This window comes from Bos grunniens, chromosome 11 (assembly GCF_055505025.1).
Source record: "Bos grunniens cultivar Pamir isolate PY7600 chromosome 11, Bosgru_T2T1.0, whole genome shotgun sequence".
NCBI lineage: Eukaryota > Metazoa > Chordata > Mammalia > Artiodactyla > Bovidae > Bos > Bos grunniens.
The window spans coordinates 13,081,433-13,098,828 of NC_141175.1; the positions used below are offsets into that span (position 1 = coordinate 13,081,433).

At 44.5% G+C, this 17,396-nt stretch overlaps 1 protein-coding gene across 27 annotated transcripts in view; it reads left to right on the forward strand.

Annotated features, from left to right (window-relative positions):
- Positions 1 to 17,396, forward strand: part of DENND1A (DENN domain containing 1A) — a 533,371-nt gene that overhangs the window by 337,258 nt on the left and 178,717 nt on the right. For all 27 annotated transcript variants that reach the window (XM_086325286.1, XM_086325292.1, XM_086325282.1 and 24 more), the window contains one exon: positions 11,507 to 11,608. In XM_086325286.1, the coding sequence (XP_086181412.1) occupies positions 11,507 to 11,608 (102 nt within the window). The remainder of the gene's footprint in view (positions 1 to 11,506; positions 11,609 to 17,396) is intronic.

Below are 17,396 nucleotides of genomic sequence, written 5' to 3' on the forward strand. Positions count from 1 at the left end.
CTATTTCTCAGGACCTGGGACAAGAGCTTCATTTTTCTCTTCTGTGAGATGGGAATAATAATACCTATTCCATGAGGTTGCTTTGAGGATCAAATGAAATCATGTATTTTTTTAAAATGTAGTGTTTTCGAACTCTACAATATTTTATAGATGACAGTGGTGGTATTACCTTGTATGTAAATATAGTATAGTTAAAAGAGTTACTTTAAGGGAAAAGTGACAGGTACACATGAATTAATTAGAAACATCACTAATCAAGTGTTAATTGGGGAGCCAAATCTGTGTTGCCCACTATACTTGCTTAGGACCAGAGAAGGCCACTTGCTGTGGGAACAGAAATAGGAAGGTTTTGTAGAAGAGCAGAGTGTTGCAGGATGAAGATAATCCATGGTGATCCATGTCTTGGCCATCTTCATGTCTTTCCAGGTGCTCTTCCACCTCATCTCTTGTTTGCATTTTGCAGTGGAGGTGAACGGTGTTGATACCTTCCTCGTCCTCTTTTTACAAATGAGGAAACTGAGTTTCTAGCAGTAGGAAGGGTGTTTCAGTTTGGGGTAAAACCTCAGCTGTGTCATAGATGTACATGGACTCACGCCTCCATTCTGGTGGAACAGAGGAAAGGCCAGGGGGGATGGTGGTGCTGTGTTTGGTGGACTTCTAAAGTGAGCTGAAGAGCTGGCAAAACCAAAGTCTTAGAAGGAGGTGGGTCAGCACTGACTGAGCTTCTGCTATGTGGCTGGCCCTCTATGAAGCTCATGCCCTACCATGACTTCTTTTAACAATCCTGAAGGTGAGCATCAAGTCCCAGTTTCACAGATAAGGAAATTGTTGCTGGAGGAGGAAAAGGGCCTTGCCTAAAAAAGCTGCCTGGCTGGTGAGTGAGTGAGCCAGGATACCAACCTTGAGAGTCTGCAGCTGTAGCCCATGACCATCCTGAGGAGGCAGCTGGGCAGGCTCTGTGTGAATGGAGATATTTCACCAGAGTGAGGTCTTTTCTACCTCCTATGACTGTGCCTTTTCTTAGGCTTATTGATTATAGTTTACTCCCTCTCCCCCACACCCCAACACAAGTAGGCTGGGAACCTCTTGAGTTTAGAGATCACCTTTTAGTCATGCATTGGGTTGACATGACTAACCAAATGTATGAATGAATGGGTGAATGAATGAATGTCCAATGGATGGATGGTCAGAAAAGGAGGAAAAGCCCATTGGAGAAATAGCCCCTTTGCTGACCTGGGTTGAAAAATCTCTTGAATTTTTTTTAATGAGAATCAGTGCTTATTACCTTGTGAGGAGAGGATTTGGCCTGAGCTGTGAGGTGCTTCCACACTTCCCTCCCCTGCCAAGTTTCTGTTTCTGTTTAAAGCACCCTGGGAAATTCCAGCAGTGTTTTCAGGGGTCCTCTGAACTGCCGGACTCAGATTTTTAATTTTGTGGAGCAGGAAGGAGCAAATCAGTGACTCCTGGCTCCAAAGGAAAAACCACTACGTTTATCAACGGCTTGGCAGCTCAGTGACCTTTGGGGCCAGAGGAAGGGAAGGAAAATGTCGCTCTTCCCTCCACGTGTATCTGAGATTTCAGGAGGGAATAGAGAATTTAGAATACCTGAATATTTGCCTTTCCTCTTCCTGTCCTTTCCACTTTCCCTCTAATTTCTCTTTCCCTTCCTCCTAGGAGGCCAGCAGCTCCCCATGCTGTTCTTTGTTATGTTCTCATATACATGCGCATGTATTTGAGTACATTTGATATGAGTATAGTGGAAGGAATACTGGCATGGAGAACCCAAATTCAGATCCTTTCTCTGACAAACGCTATTTGGGAGAACATGAGCAAACTATTAATCTCTTTAGCCTCAGTGTCCTTATCCATCCAAATGGGTACAGCATTCCATAGCAAACCCTTTCCCTTGAAAATTTTAATGGTGTCTGGACCAGCCATCAAGCTGCTTGATTCCTCTTGTGTGTCCCTGACAAACATCTCTTAAATTACAATTGCTCAATATGTTTGTGATGGAAGCAGTGTCAGAGCAGTTAGCAAGATACACTGGGTAATACAGAGTTTTTGATGTTCATCTGAGTTCAGTGTTATCTCCGCTGCTGCTAAGCCGTGGACTTTGGACAAATTATTTTGCCTCTCTGACCCTGCATTTCCTCATTTCTGCACAAGCGTGTCATGAGGCAGCGTGCACGCTCAGTCGTTTCTGACTCTTTGTGACCCCTTGGACAGTAGCCCGCCAGTCTCCTCTGCCCATGGAATTTTCCAGCAAGAATACTGGAGTGGGTTGCCATTTTCTACTCCAGAGATCTTCCTGATCCAGGGATTGAACCGCGTCCCGTGTGTCTCCTGCACTGGTGGGCAAATTCTTTACCACTGTGCCTCCTCCACAGGGTGTCATGAGGATTGCATTAAATGGTACATGTAAGGGTTGGGCCACAGGAGGAACACATCACCTAGGAGCTCTTTTTGTTGTTCTGGGAGTCAGTCATCTGATGGATGCAGAGTTAACACAGTCCCTGTTCCTGTGCAGGCCCCTGTAAAGTTAGCTCTGCCTCAGCCCACTCGTAACCAGCCTTTAAGAGGTGACGGTGTGAAGTCCAGCAGTAGTTGTTTAGGATAAAGTTTAGATTGGTGAACTATTAATATGCAGATTTTGGTTTATTCCGTACCTTTCAAAACTTAAACAAGGAAAGAAAGCTGCCGAGAAGTTATACCTAAGTGAGACATAAACTGCAATGCCAGGAGCCATATCAGCTGTGCCTTTCTCAAAGAGAAACGAATACTGGATTTTCCACATAGTGCCAAAGCAAAGCACTTTGTGGGCTTGATAATGCTTTGATTTAAGAGGATGGATGCATCCTCTTGAAGCAAAGTGTCTTTGCAGGAAGTCGGTCTAGACCTGTCCCTTTTGCTTGGTGGTCTAGATGCTGGTGTCAGAAGTGCTGTCTCAGTCGCTGGTCAGCCATCGGAGAGGAGACTGCTTACAAGCCTCAGGGGTCCCTCCAGCAGGGAGAAGGCCTGCCTGTAGCCAAGACCAGCATCCTAGGCAGATGGGAACTTGGTCACATAGGTATAAAATAAATGTTTCTTTTTTTTTTTCCTTTTTACTTAATCCTGTCACAATCCTGTGTAGCACATGGTCAGGGCCCCATTTTATAGAGAAAGAAACTGAGGTTCAACTACGTTTAAATAACCTGCTGTAGGTCCTGTAAGTAGGAATTAAAGAAGGTTAAACCCAAAGTCCAATCTGACCCCTACTCAGTCCTGTTACTCTCCCAAAGCAGGCTGACTCAGGACTGCACAGGTCTCTTGGGAGGTACCCAATAATATTGTTGCTTTTCTCCTCACTGGAGAAGGGGACAGGGCTGACTGAAAAAGCCATAGGTGTCTAGGAGGGGTCTACCTTTGCAAACAAATTTTCTGACAGTGAGATATAGTCTACATTGCATCCTTTTTATTTGTAGAATTATTACTGTACTGCTTTCATAGTAACAATAGGCAATACCCAGTGCTTATTATATGCCAGACACTATTATAGGTACTATACGTATATTAACGCATTTAACCACCACAACAATCCAGTGAAGTCTATATTATTTGCTTTTTGTAAACATTTTGCTGAAGTATGAGATTTATAGGAGGTGTACACTCATCTGAAGTGTAGAGCAAGATGAGTTATTTTAAAGCAGCTATTTTAAAGTTATTTTAAAGCACCACCAGATCAACTACAAGCCCCCAAAGCCCCTCTTGTACCCCCTTGTCATTCTCCCTCTAACCCAAGGGTAATGATTGTCCTGGGTGTCAGGACTATTTTAATCTCATCAGACATATGAGGAAACTGAGGCACAGAGAGGTTAAAGGGTTTGCCCAAGAACTGGTGGAGTTGGGACTTGGACTTGGGCAATTCAGGCTCCAGAGAATACGCTCATGTCCTCAGGGAAAGAAGACATAGCCAGGAAAAGAACAATAGGTTGGAGTAGTTTTTAATGGCATAAAATCATAATAGTGGAGTCATTGGCCTTTTCCTTTGGTCTGAAAATCAGTTGTTCACAGTCATACAGTCTTGGAATTCTAGTCTTACTTTCAAATTGCAAGGATAGAAACTTGCTTTTGAGAGCCTTCCATTTATTACACTTATTGCAACCAGATGCTGTGTTAAATTCTTTACATGTATTATCCCACAAGGGGCTTTCCTAGTGGTTCAGATGGTAAAGAATCCACCTACAATGCAGGAGATGTGGGTTCAGTCCCTGGGTTGGGAACATGCCCTGGAGGAGGGCATGGCAACCCACTCCAGTATTCCTACCTGGAGAATCCCCATGGACAGAGGAGCCTGGCGGACTACAGTCCATGGGGTTGCACAGAGTCAGACACGACTGAGCAACTAAGCACAGCACAGCACATTATCCCCCTTAAACCACCACACACTGCTGGAGAGTAGGTAGTATTATCCCCATTTTATAGATGAGAAAACAGACTCCGTAAAGAACTGAAGGTACACAGTTGCAGAGGCAAGACTTGAAGCTGGCTGTCTCATTCTAGAACCCACATCTTAGCTACCATGGTAATGCCTATCTTACTTTCTTTGTCAACTGTGAATTAATTCTACATGAATTAGTCGTGATAATTTTACACGTTTATTGTTGTTGTCATTATTGTTGCTATTCCCATTACACTTCCTGTGCAGACTCATACTGAGCTTACATTGTCCACTGGGGCTCACACTGACATCTGTACCAGGCCTGCCTCCCGGTAGAGTGGGCCCGGCAACAGTATTTCACTCATTCTTCGGTTAATCAGCAATTGCCCTGTGTCAGGCACCATCCTGGGCACTGGAGTTGCAAAGATAAAGAAGACGTAGCTCTGCCCTGATGATGGTCCTGGTGGAAGGACAGCAGAAAAGATTCACCATGCCCTGGCTCATGGATTCCATACATGCCACCTCACCGACCCACCCTCCCCACAGCCTCCATCCAAGTTAAGGACCCTAGTGCTCAGCTGAGGCAGCAGAGATGGACCTGGGCCCCTGCTCATCAAGGTCTAGAACCAGCTTCTTTGCTCCACCTCCAGCCCCCAGCTTCATCACCAGGGAAGCAGCACATGCTCTTGACCATTCTTTGGATCCTCTGCATTACCTGACCAGTGCAAATCCTTGCTCTTCATTTTAGGACCTGATTCTAAGTCCTGCCTTTTGTCCCTCGCTGCCCAATGCCCTCCCTAGATAAACAGGGTCATCCCTATCTGTGTGAAAGATTGCTGTGGTTTGAACAGGTTCAGCTGATACTTTATATTTTAGCCGGCCTTGGGGAGGACCCATTGTTTTCACACAATCAACTTTAGAAAGTAAGGTTCAGTGAAATCTCGACTAGAGAAGATCCACTGAAGGTAGAGTGGTTCTCAAGTGGACCCCACTTTTGTGTCGGGAAGGATATCAGGGGCATTGGACTCTATATTTAGCCTAGGAGGGTATGAGTAGAAAAACAGTTTTAAAAATCCTAGGCTAGACAAAAAAAGAAAGACTGGGAGCCAAACACAGCTGCAAATCAGAATGTACATTGTTGGTAGCTCAGGGCAGAATTACCTTTCCATGTGGCGTTTGGTCACCATCATTCATTCGTTGTTATTTTTCATGGTCTACTGTGGTTTTCAGAGAAGGCGATGGCACCCCACTCCAGTACTTTTGCCTGGAAAATCCCATGGATGGAGGAGCCTGGTGGGCTGCAGTCCATGGGGTCGCTGAGAGTCAGACTCGACTGAGTGACTTCACTTTCACTTTTCACTTTCATGCATTGGAGAAGGAAATGGCAACCCACTCCAGTGTTCTTGCCTGGAGAATCCCAGGGACGGCGGAGCCTGGTGGGTTTCCGTCTATGGGGTCGCACAGAGTCGGACACGACTGAAGTGACTTAGCAGCAGCAGCAGTAGCATTGTGGTTTTATTCTGTATTCTGGACATAGCATTAATGTGTTTATCAACTCATTGTGTTATAACTTATGCACAACAAATGACCCATTTAAAGTGTACAATTCAATGAATTCTGAGTTTTATATACTACCAATAAAGATATAGAATATTTTCATCACCCTCAAAAGACCATTTAATTTACATTTCGTCTTGAGCTTCTCATGTGCCTGTCATTAGTCTAAGTGCTTTAGAAATGTTAGCCCATTTGATCCTCATCACAAGTGTGAGATGTAGGCACTGTTTATAGAGGAGAAAACTGAGGTGCAGAGAGGTGAAGTGAAACGTGCAAGTTTACACAGCTGGCGAGTGGTGGCGCTGAGTGAGAGCTCAGACACACTGGCTTCCGACCCCGTGCTCCTCATGTCTAGGCTCTGCTGCCTCTCCTTGATTCATGTGTTCATTCAGAAACTGCCTGCTGTGGGCCAGATACTGGGGTAGGAGCCGAAAGTTCAGAGATCTGTTTTGGTGGCCCCAAGAAGCCCACACACCAGAGAAGGGATCAAATGCCTGGATTAATACTCTAGATGGATGTATTATTCTGGTTGTGGGAGTAAACCACAGGCTCACATGAGGAAAGGCAAACTGCTCCCTCAAGCCCTCTGGGGTAAGGTTAGCCAGGCTTCGCTGAGGCTCCGAGAGGAAGAGGTGACAGGCCGGAGAGCCACTGTTGGCTGAATTCCTCTGTGGACGTCCTGGGAATCTTGCTAACTCTGTGTACATTTGCTTATCTAATCCTCACGAGAACTCTGTGAGGTGGGTACTACCATGATCCCCATCTAAAACCTGGAGAATTTATGAGGCTGAATCTGTGTCTGCTCAGGTTCCCCTGACCACCTCGCATGCTGTGATTTTTTTTCCCCTTTCTTGTCCTGAAAAACAGAGGTCAGATTTCTATGACAAAACATAAAGGGAAAGACATTTTTGATTAACAGTATTTATGGGAAGATGCCATTTTTGTGTGTTTCTCTGTGCAAGAAATGCCATTTGGAAAGCCGGTGTGCATGTCAGTATCTTTTTTTTTTTTTCATTCTGAGAAAAAGCCTATAGAGTCTGGTGGGGGGAGGGTTTGCAGCTGGCAGGAGCTTTGGCATATGTTGTAACTAAAAAGAGAGGGAATGTGTTGGTGGGACGAGCTACCGGAGAGCTGTCTCGGTGTGCTGTGGTACTAGTAAGTGTTTTAATTGGGTAGGGTTTTTGGAGGACTATTTTGACATCTGCTCGTGTCTTTGCTGATTTTTCTTCACTTAGAGTAGGAAACACAAGCTGTGGATAAAATGACTTTAAAATAATTGGAAGTAAAGATATCTCTCTCAAAGTTGAATTTGAGAGGGACACTCTTTAAGAAGTGGAAAGGAAATTCCACTTCGAGGAATCCATCCTAAAGCATAGGCTTCATGCCTACAGATTTCTCAACAATATTTATAATATTTTCTTAAAAACTGGAAATAGTCAATAAAAGGGGCTTGATTGGGTTTGTTTCTAGGAAGTGGAACATTTTGTAGCAATTAGCAATGATCTTCACAAAGCTTTTAATGAAGTGAAATGTTGCTTATATTGTAGTAAATGAGAAAATCAGAAAGAAACATTATGAATTGCTTCAACTGTGGTTTTAAAAGGAGGTATTGGGACAGAGAGTTATGGAAGGAAATACACCAAAATGTTATCTCCAAGAGGAGGATTAGGGTAACCACAGTTTTCTTCTTTGAACTTCTTTGTCTTTCCAATTTTTTTTAAACATATGTATTTTGTTCACTTTTTATTTTGTATTGGGGTGTAGGTGCTTAACAGTGCTGTGATAGTTTCAAGTGAATAGCAAAGGGACTCAGCCATATATATACATTTTACACACGTAATTTTTATGATACAAAAGACAAGGGTCCTTTTGCATAAGAGGAAGCAAGCCCTGAGAGTGCTGGTGTAGCTGCATGCCCTATGTAGATACTTGTTCTGAAGTCTGAGCAGCTGATTTGAGGACGTCTTCAGAAAGAGTCATTCTGAGTTTAAAAGTCAGCTCTGTCACTCCTTATCTGTGTGATTTGGACCAGTTTCTTTGACCCCTCTGAGCCTCCTCCTTTGATATTGCCCTCATAGCATAGTCAGGGTTAAAGGCAGGCATACAGTAATGGCCCAGTTTCCTTCTCCATCAGCACTACCCACCCCACCCCCCAGCTTAAGAGGTTTTGTGGGTTTTGTTTTGTTTTTTGCCTTTTTTCCTCTTGTTTCCTTGAGCCTTTCAAGGATAGGGCACCATCCGGCCAAGCTGGCCTCCGATTCTTTCCTTGGGAACATGAGCTTCAGGAAGGCCCTTGAGTCCATGCCAGCCCCTTTGGAAGAGGCCTTGCCACCAGGAGGGCAGCATTGTCCTATGAGAGGAAACTGTGCCGACCCAGCTCCTCCTGGAGCCTGGTGCACAAGCATTTTGGTTACTAAGGGGACCCTGGCCTGCTAAGTCAGAAAAAAGGGCCAGGTTTTTTCCTCTTCTTCAGCCTACTGCCATTGTTCAAAAAGTAAACACTCCACACAGCTTAAGCAGCAAGTCCTCCAGCCAGGAGTGGGAAGAAATCAAAAGCCTGCTCCAGCCCAGCCATGGAGAGCCTACAAGGGCTGGTCTGTGCAGCGGGGCCCCACTGGGAATGCAGAAACAACACCCGATCCTGGTCCAGTATCAACAGCCTTGTCGCTGGGCCTTTCAGCCCAGGCTTCTCTCCAGTGGCCAGGCCTCTTGCCCCCATCTGTTTGGGGCTCTCTGGAGCTCTTTGGAGGTCAGATGAGGCAAAATTAGTGATTGTGGGGTGCAGCAGCCTGGAGTCCCTGGCTAAGTTCTGGAGCCCCCCATGACCCCTTCTCCCTTTCTGTGTCCAGTGCCAGGGTCTCTGCCTTTGAAGTGAGAGCCCAGCAGTTACCAGAAGGGACCAGAGGATTTTTGCCCTTAGGTCATTGCCACTATAGTTTCCAAACTGGGGTCGTGGCTGATGTGTATATTATAATAGCAATAATAAAAGCTACTATAAGGCTACTGTGTGCCCAGTGCTATGCGCACACCACCTCCAGTCCTCACAGCAGTCCACAAGGAAGAGGGCTAAGAGGGATAGTCACAGTTACCTTCTTGATTTTACAGATGAAGGGGCCAATTAGTAACCATATAACCTTGAGCAAGCCCCTTCACCTCTCTAAGGCTCAGTTTCTCATCTATAAAATGGTGACCGCTCATCTCCAGCTACTACTGAGAATGAAAGAATCTGTGTGCAAGTGCTTTGTGAGCTCTAAAATGTGATGTAAGTGAAAAAGGTTCTGACTGAGGCTGTTTTTGTCACTCCCTGCTTGTGCACTGCTAACTATTTAACCTGTTAGATTGCAAAGTAAGGCAGCTAAGGAGCTCCGGACAGTTCCTCATGAGTCTTAATGTTCTCAACTGTAAAACGGGATTGTGCTTTGTAAAATAATAGTTATCAATGTTGCTTGCTGCTAGCTTTTTACCCTGTGAATAAAGCAGTCAGTTAATATGAGCTTTGGGGTTTGGAAGAAAAAATAAACCTCCAAGTAGGCAATCTTGTCCCTCCCCTGTGGCTCTCCGCCCACAGGAAGCATTTAGTAAATGTATGAAATGATTGATAGGTTTGTGGACTAGCCCCTGAAGAAGTCAACAGCAGCCGAAATTTGAGGCTGCTGGTCTTGTTGAGTGGAAGAGTTCCAGGACCCTGCCCTCTGGGAGTATTGTTTCAACTCTAGGAGGCTTCTGACCAGCATGGCTCCATCCTCCTGCTGAGAAAAATCTCAAAATGTTTACTTAGGTACCAAAGTCTGTCCTCGAGGCTGGGATTTGAGGCAACAAACATCAACCAATATTAACGAGCGCTTACCAGGTGCCAATCATTTTGTTGAGTGCTGGTTATTATGCAGTGCTGAACCAAACTGATGAGCCCCTGAGGGAACTCACACCCCAACAGGGGGAGGCAGGCAGGCCAAGGGGTGCTAGGGCTCAGAGCAACAAGCATGGCAGAATTTGGTTTCTCTGGGGGTGTCTGAGAACAAGGAGGCTAAAGTGCCGTGCAAGAGCACAGGCTGTGTAGGTGGCCACTGCTGCGTTACCTCTGCCACTCACCTCACCTCTCTGAACCTCATTTTCCTCAAGTTACCTAACATGAAGATAATAGGGTACACTTTGCAAGGATTGATAAAAAATTAGTAAGTAAAGCATAGAACATGTGCTAGTGAGCATCTATTACACTGTAATTGTTGTCCTTTTCCAGGGCATTAGCAAACATAGGCTTTAGCAGCCGTTGGGACATCCAGCTCCATCACTAACCCATACAGTGCTCTGGGATGAATTAGGAAAGGGCATCTCCTCTCTCCCTCCACCAGCACCTACCCACGCCTTCAACTGATGCCTGTCAGCCAGCTCGTGGGTTGGCAGATCTCATCCTCAGCTTGGCTAGCAGGGCGTGCTGGGCAGTGCATACCTGCACAGTCATACCCGGTAGCACAGAGGTTGGCTGATGATGAAACTGACCCCTTCTACATAGGGTGACCACATAGCTCATCTTACGCTGCTGCCCTGGTATAATATATTCTTTCATATCCACAAGTGTCCCAGTTTGGACCACAAATTACAGGGTCTTTCTGCTTAATCAGGACAAAATGAAAGTTCCAGACTCTAAAGAAATGAGCTTTGATATATAATGGGGTAAGAAGATTGAAGGAGATTGGCAGTAGGAAGTAGGTGAGGGGAAGTAGAGGTGGATTCTAGCAGTGGGTAAATAATGTGATTGAAAACTAGCTTACTCATAGGCTTACACTTCTACAAACCATGGAGAGTTACTGCCGGCTGGTAGGCTCTTCGTGTCAGCAGACAGTCCCTTCATCCTCTCACCAAATATGAACACCTGGTAGGCACAAGCCTCCCTTACCCTTCCTGTTGTTATACCAGTAGAAGAATGGGTTATGGCCAGAACCTGAGAGCCATGATTCACTGGATTTTTGTGGAAAATGGAACCAAATTGAAAGTATGACCTTTCTACTTAATGTTTAAGAGAAATGTTAATATGTTAACACTAGGTTGTACAACGTATTCCATACCCAAGAATGCCAAGATCTGAGAGAGATGGCCAAGTAATCTTTGGTAAATGAGAAGAGATGGATGGAATGAGACTATAGTAAGAGCTAACTGTATATCTGAGTTCCTGGAGCCAGAGCTTTAGACTTCAGCTTCTTCTTTTTTATTTTAACTTGAAAATATAGGGGAAAAAAGTAATGTTGGGGTGTAAAGATCTGTCCCCCTAGCTGTGTGACCCAGGGCATTTAACTTAGTCTCTGAAACCCTTTTCACTCCTGGGGGTTGGGGATAACCATAGAAACTCACAGAGTTTTTGTGATAGTTAGATGGCCTCACATGTTAACTGCTTGGCATTGCACCTGCCACAGAGTACACTTTGTCAGATGTCACTTTTCCTCCTCACTCCCCTTTCCCTGAGGAAGCCAGGGAAATGTCTGTGTCTTCGTGGCAGTTCGATGATTTTCTCTTCTGGATTTTTTCTTTTACTTGCAGAAAGTCAGAAGCATGGCCCTGGATGATGTCGTGATCCTGAATGTGGACACCAACACCCTGGAAACCCCCTTTGATGACCTCCAGAGCCTCCCAAATGATGTGGTGGGTAATGAGCTCTTGCGTTCTGACTCCTGGGAGCTCCTGCAGTGGCCATGAACATGCCTTTGGGGAGGAGAAGAGGTAGAGACCGCTGTGGTTTTCCTGTGGCCTAGGAAGCACAGTTGGTTTCTGTTATGACCTCTGGAACCTTTGTCTCAGTGAAGGAAGTTGGGAGGTGGTTCACTTTTTTAGTTTTGTATTGCTCTCATAACCCTCACCTGAAGTGACTCTAGGGTCTAGACAGCCTCTCTTCCTGGGGAGTTAGGGGGTCTTGCCATCCCCATTGCCACTGCCGTGTCTAGAGAACAGAACAACCTCCCCAGGTAACCCCACCAAAGGCAGGCAGAAGGGCTTCAGTGTGAGCAATTTGGGGCACTTCAAGCCTACATTTTTTTCTTGTGCCATCGTCAAACCCAGCCATTTCCCATGTGGCAGAGTATTTGCTGCCGGTGTTCTGTATGTGGCTCCACGTGCCCTAAATCTATTTTTTGCTTAGTTACCTCAGGACTAGACAGAAGGTGTGCCTATTTAGGGGAAAGCAACTGGCTGCCACATTTGCCACACTGACACCTGACCATATACCTGAGAGCTGCCTTATGTGTGGCTTTTTGAAGTAGACCCAGTCTGCCCCATCATTCATACAAATGAGGAGGATTGGGGTCCCCTCAGAAGTACAGTTCTAATGTTTGTGGTTTAGTGTCCATGACTCTGCTTGAGAGAAAGTGTATAAAGTCATGCTGGCTTCCAGACTGGAAGGGGTGGGTGCTCCTAACCATGTGCACTATGCAGGTCTGGGTTTGCGTGGTGGCCAGTGGGCACTGCCCTGCATCACTGCCAGGAGTCCCAGTGGCCCTTGGGGGTTAGCTGCCTGGGAGAGGTTGCTGCTTGTTGATGAATGGTTGGCAGCAGGGTTTCAGACTCTGCTCTTAACTCGCTGCAAGGTTTTGGGGGGTCATTTGTAAGGATGAGTTACTTGTACCATAGTTGAACAGTGGTACAATTCACTGACTTTTACATGCTAAACACTCATCACTGACCTTCCATTTACGCTTCACACCTCTTGGAAGGTATTTGTCTCATCCTCACTTCACCCACAGAGCTAAAAAGAAGGGGAGCCATAGAAGTGAACCCAGCTCTGTCACTCCAGAGCCACCGGCCCCAGTGCCCCTCTAGGTGCCTCTGCATCTGGGGTCTCATTCAGTTGGCATCCTAGCTCCATGGAGTAGGTGCGGGAGAAAAGATGCTCGAGGGGTGCATGTCTTGCCACCAACCATAAGGCTGGTGAGGGCAGAGCCATGGTTGGAGCCTAGTATGGATGATGCCCCACCCATGCTGCCTCCACTTTGTGTGCATGGCCCCCCTCTGAGGCAGAGAGAGATGACAGCGTAGGAAAGATGAAAATGCCAGCCCTGTGAGGTCTGCAGTTGATCAGGACGGGGTATGTGGTTGGTGTCTTTGGACCTCTTGGCTGTAATTTGAGTTCTTTTGATCCAAGGAATTTGAGGTTTCTATTCCGCTTCCCTTTCAATGGAAAAGTTCTCTCTTTAAGTCATGGATGTTTTAGGTATGGACTTTGTAGTTGCTGAGCAAATGTAGAATGTAAACCTGGGGTATTTGAGGTCCAAGGAATGGCTGAGAGCCCCAGGCAGCTGGGGATGAGTGACTGATGGCTCAGAAACCATGGAGGGGACCAACTGTCCCACAGGCGGTGCTCTGACCCGGTGCTGCACTTCGAATAGCAAAGACAAAGCAGATCTAGTCCTTCCCTTCTAAGAGCATATTCCACTAGGGGAAACAAACATGTAAATTACATATATCTCAAGGTATAGCATGTTAGAGACCAAAAGAAAATAAGAATCAGACACAGAATTGCCCAGGGGGAGGGTAACGGAAGCCTCCTGAAGATGCCACATTCCAAGATGCCTTTTAAATGATCAGGGAACCAAATCTTTGGTTCCTGATCAAAACAACAACTATGAGCAAGTCGTTTTCTCTTGCTGAGCTTCAGGTTCCCATCCTTGAAAGAGGAGTACTAGGCCTGTCGTTAGGTTGTCGTGGCAAGTGAGTGAGATGTGGTGTTCACCAGATGCTTGGCGCCAAGTTCACATGCTGTCAGTGTGTGATAAATGGTGCCCGCATTTGTCTTTAATAGGATCACTGTCAATAAGTACAGGCGGAGTTAGAAGACAGTTGGTTCCCTCCTTATCCTAACACTTCTCAGCCTGCATGAAGAGGACCTCCCATTTACAAGGTGGATTCTGAAGGGTCCTACAGCAGTGGTTTCCAGAATGGGGCTCTAGACTCATCCAAGATTCCTATATAGTCGTGAGTGATCCTTACAGTAGTTACTGTGATTCAGTGGGATTCATAGATCTGACTCAAAGATTTGATTTTTTTTTTTTTAATGAGAAAATGAGTTTTATTGTTTTTAAAGCTCTTTGTAGTGGGTGTTGATGGTCACCTGCCATACTTGTTCCAGATTGTCTGCTGCAGCCAACAGAGTTTGGCCATCAGCATACAAAGCCAGCATACAACACTATTGGGGCGACTGTGCTTTGCCACTGGTACTGATAACTTCTTGTTTCAGTTCACCTGCAATGACCTTGCCCTCCAAGTCTCAGATCTGGATGCTGGGCCTGTGGCAGCAGAGCCAGTAGCAGTTGGGACTGAAGCACTGGGCACTCGTGATGTCCCCACCATCTAGTGCTGAAAGGTGCTTGCCTTCCTCGAGGCTATGTGAGCTGTCAAGTCCTTGAGAGGGAGAAATCTCATCCAGCACACCTTTGTCCTCTGCGTGTGCTACAGAACTGTGTCCTTTCAATGACTCAGTACATCCAGTTGACCTAACCATCTCCCCTTTTGTCAAAGCTGCTTGTTTACTGCATCTTGCAGATTGTGCTTCTTAAAGTTTCTCAAATTGTCTTCGCCATCCATCCTAAACACCACCTAATCCAAGCTCTTATTCCTCTCCCGCACTGTTTGGAGCAGCCTCGGAACTGGTTCTTCAGATGCCAGCCTTTGTTACTCTTGTACCAGAGAGCCCTTTCTAAAACATAAATTTAACTTTATTTCCTCCAACTGAAAACCATTTCATCAATGAACACAATTTTAAGAACAAAAAACAACTTCTGAAAACAAAAATAATCCTTCTATAACTTCCCAGTTCCTATAGATTTAAAAGGCAAGTTTCTTTTGTTGGTTTTGGAATAAGATAGACCTTTGTTTAGATTCTGGCTTCTTCACTTACTTATCATATGATCTTGGACAAAATTATGTAAGCTCTCTGAGGCTTAATTTCCTTATAAGGTGGTTGTGAGAATTAAATGTAATGAACATAATATGTATAAAGTTCTGTAGGTGGAGTCAGTGATGATGAATTATGGATGTGAATAATGGTCAGCGTGGTATGCAAGGCCCCCCTTTTTGATAGGATCCTCCCATTTTTTTCCCCATAACTTTAGCTCTTTCCTCTCCCTGCTTCAAACTCTATGTTATAGGTGTTTGGAATTAATAATTCTCCCAATTTTACATGTTGTTTCATTACTTTATACTTTGCATACAGTTTCTTTTGTCCCGAATGTTCTGTTCCATCTGTCAATCTCTATTCATTTATAAGACTTAGGCTAAATGTAAGACTGTAAAAACCTTCTCTGACCTCTCTAAGTAGATTTGACTGTACCTTTCTCTTTGTTCTCAGAAGCCCCTGTATTACTTATAAAATTACACTTACCAGCCAGCAATATACATTTCTGGCTTTCCCTTTTAATTGTGAGTTCTTTGAGGGCAGGAATCAAGTTTTATTCATCTTTGTTTCTGAGGGATGTAGCAGCCACTGAATAGATAGATGGAAGGATGGAAGGGACATATGGATTGGGTTATTTTGGTAGATGAAATCTTGCAAAACATGGCATCCATGCTGGAAATTTTATTAAAAGAGGCCTTTGTTCTGCTTCTAGCCACGATGGAATAATTGGAACTGAATTTCTCCTCCCTCCATTTACAAATAAAACTCTGGGCAAATATGAAAACAACTGTTTTCACATATTGGACAACAGGCAGTGCAGGAATATAATCCCTGAGAGAAAGGAAGCAATTGAGATGAAGACTCTGGTCCTCGTGGCTTTCTGCCTTGAAGCATTTTCTAGACTCTGTTGCTAGAGGGGACTCCCCAGTGAAGCACAACAGTCTTGTTGAATCAAGGGGTTAGACATCTGAGTTTGAGGGGGAGGTGGTTTAAATTTGTGGGTCGGAGTACCAGATACAAGGGAGCTACTCAGCAAAAAAATCTAAACTGAGTCCTCTTGGCTCATCTGCTGTAGACAGATCTGCCCATGTGTAGAGGGGAGCTTCCACAGAGTAGGAGTCATTCAGGCTCTAGCCAGTCAAAGTAAGGAGAGCTTGTTGATCACTCAGGCAATCATTAGAAACCCCAGAGGCCGTGCCTTGGTGGAGTAGTCTAAATTAGCTCTAGAGTAAAGGTAATTTTAGCCCTGCCCTCATGTAGCTTAAAAATCAAGCCTTGAGGAGCATAAGAGAGGGCTTGAGTGATGCTGGTAATGTGCTGGGTTTTGATCTGAATGCCAGGTACATGACCAAGAATTTATTAAGCAGGACATGAGTGATGTGTGTACTTTTGTCTATATGTATGTTAAACTTCAGTAAAAAGTTTTAAATAAAACCGTTTCTTTTTAAAACTTATCAGGATCAACCTGATATACAGGAAAATGAACCTGTCAAAACAAGGTGATGGCACCCCACTCCAGTACTCTTGCCTGGAAAATCCCATGGATGGAGGAGCCTGGCAGGCTGCAGTCCATGGGATCACGAAGAGTCGGAAACGACTGAGAGACTTCACTTTCACTTTTCGCTTTCATGCATTGGAGAAGGCAATGGCAACCCACTCTGGTGTTCTTGCCTGGAGAATCCCAGGGACGGGGGAGCCTAGTGGGCTGCCTATCTATGGGGTCGCACAGAGTCGGACATGACTGAAGCAACTTAGCAACCCACTTTTAAAAGAGACTAAAAATTTAACACCCAACAATGTAACATTCACAGTATCTAGCATCCTATCAAAAAATACTAGACATATTGAGAATCAGAAATGATGTAATCTATAACCAAGACAAAATATAGTTAATAGAAACAAACTTAAAAAATGACAGATACGATGGAATTAGCAGATGAGAACCTTAAGGCAGACATTATAAAAGTTGTAAGTATGCTCATGAATTTAAAGAGAGGCTTGAACTGAATTAGGAGAGAAATGGAAGATATAAAAAGAATGAAAGGGAATATCTAGAGGTGAAAAATATAATAACCTGAAATAAAATTTTCACTGATAGGATTAAAAGGATATTAGACACTCAAGCATAAGTGATCAATGAACTTGAAGACATAGCAATAAAAACTATCCATTATGAAGCATAGAAAGGAAAAGACTGAAAAAGCATAGAAAGTAAAAAGAACCTCGAGGAGCCATTAGTGTAATATCAAGAGGACTAACGTGTAATTAGAGAACTAGAAGGAGAGGAAGGAGGAGAGGGACAGAAAAAAATATCTAATGAGATTATGGCCATTTTTTTTTCCTATTTTAATGAAAACAGTAAACTCAGAGTTTCAGGAAGCTCAATGAATCTTGAGCCTAATAGACTCAAACAAAACCACACAAAAGTGTATCATGATAACAAGTGATACAAAGAAAAGTTTAACATTAGCTAAAGAAAAAAGATACATTATATAAAAGAAAGAATTGATGACAGAAGACTTCTTGTAAGAAACAACATGAACCAGA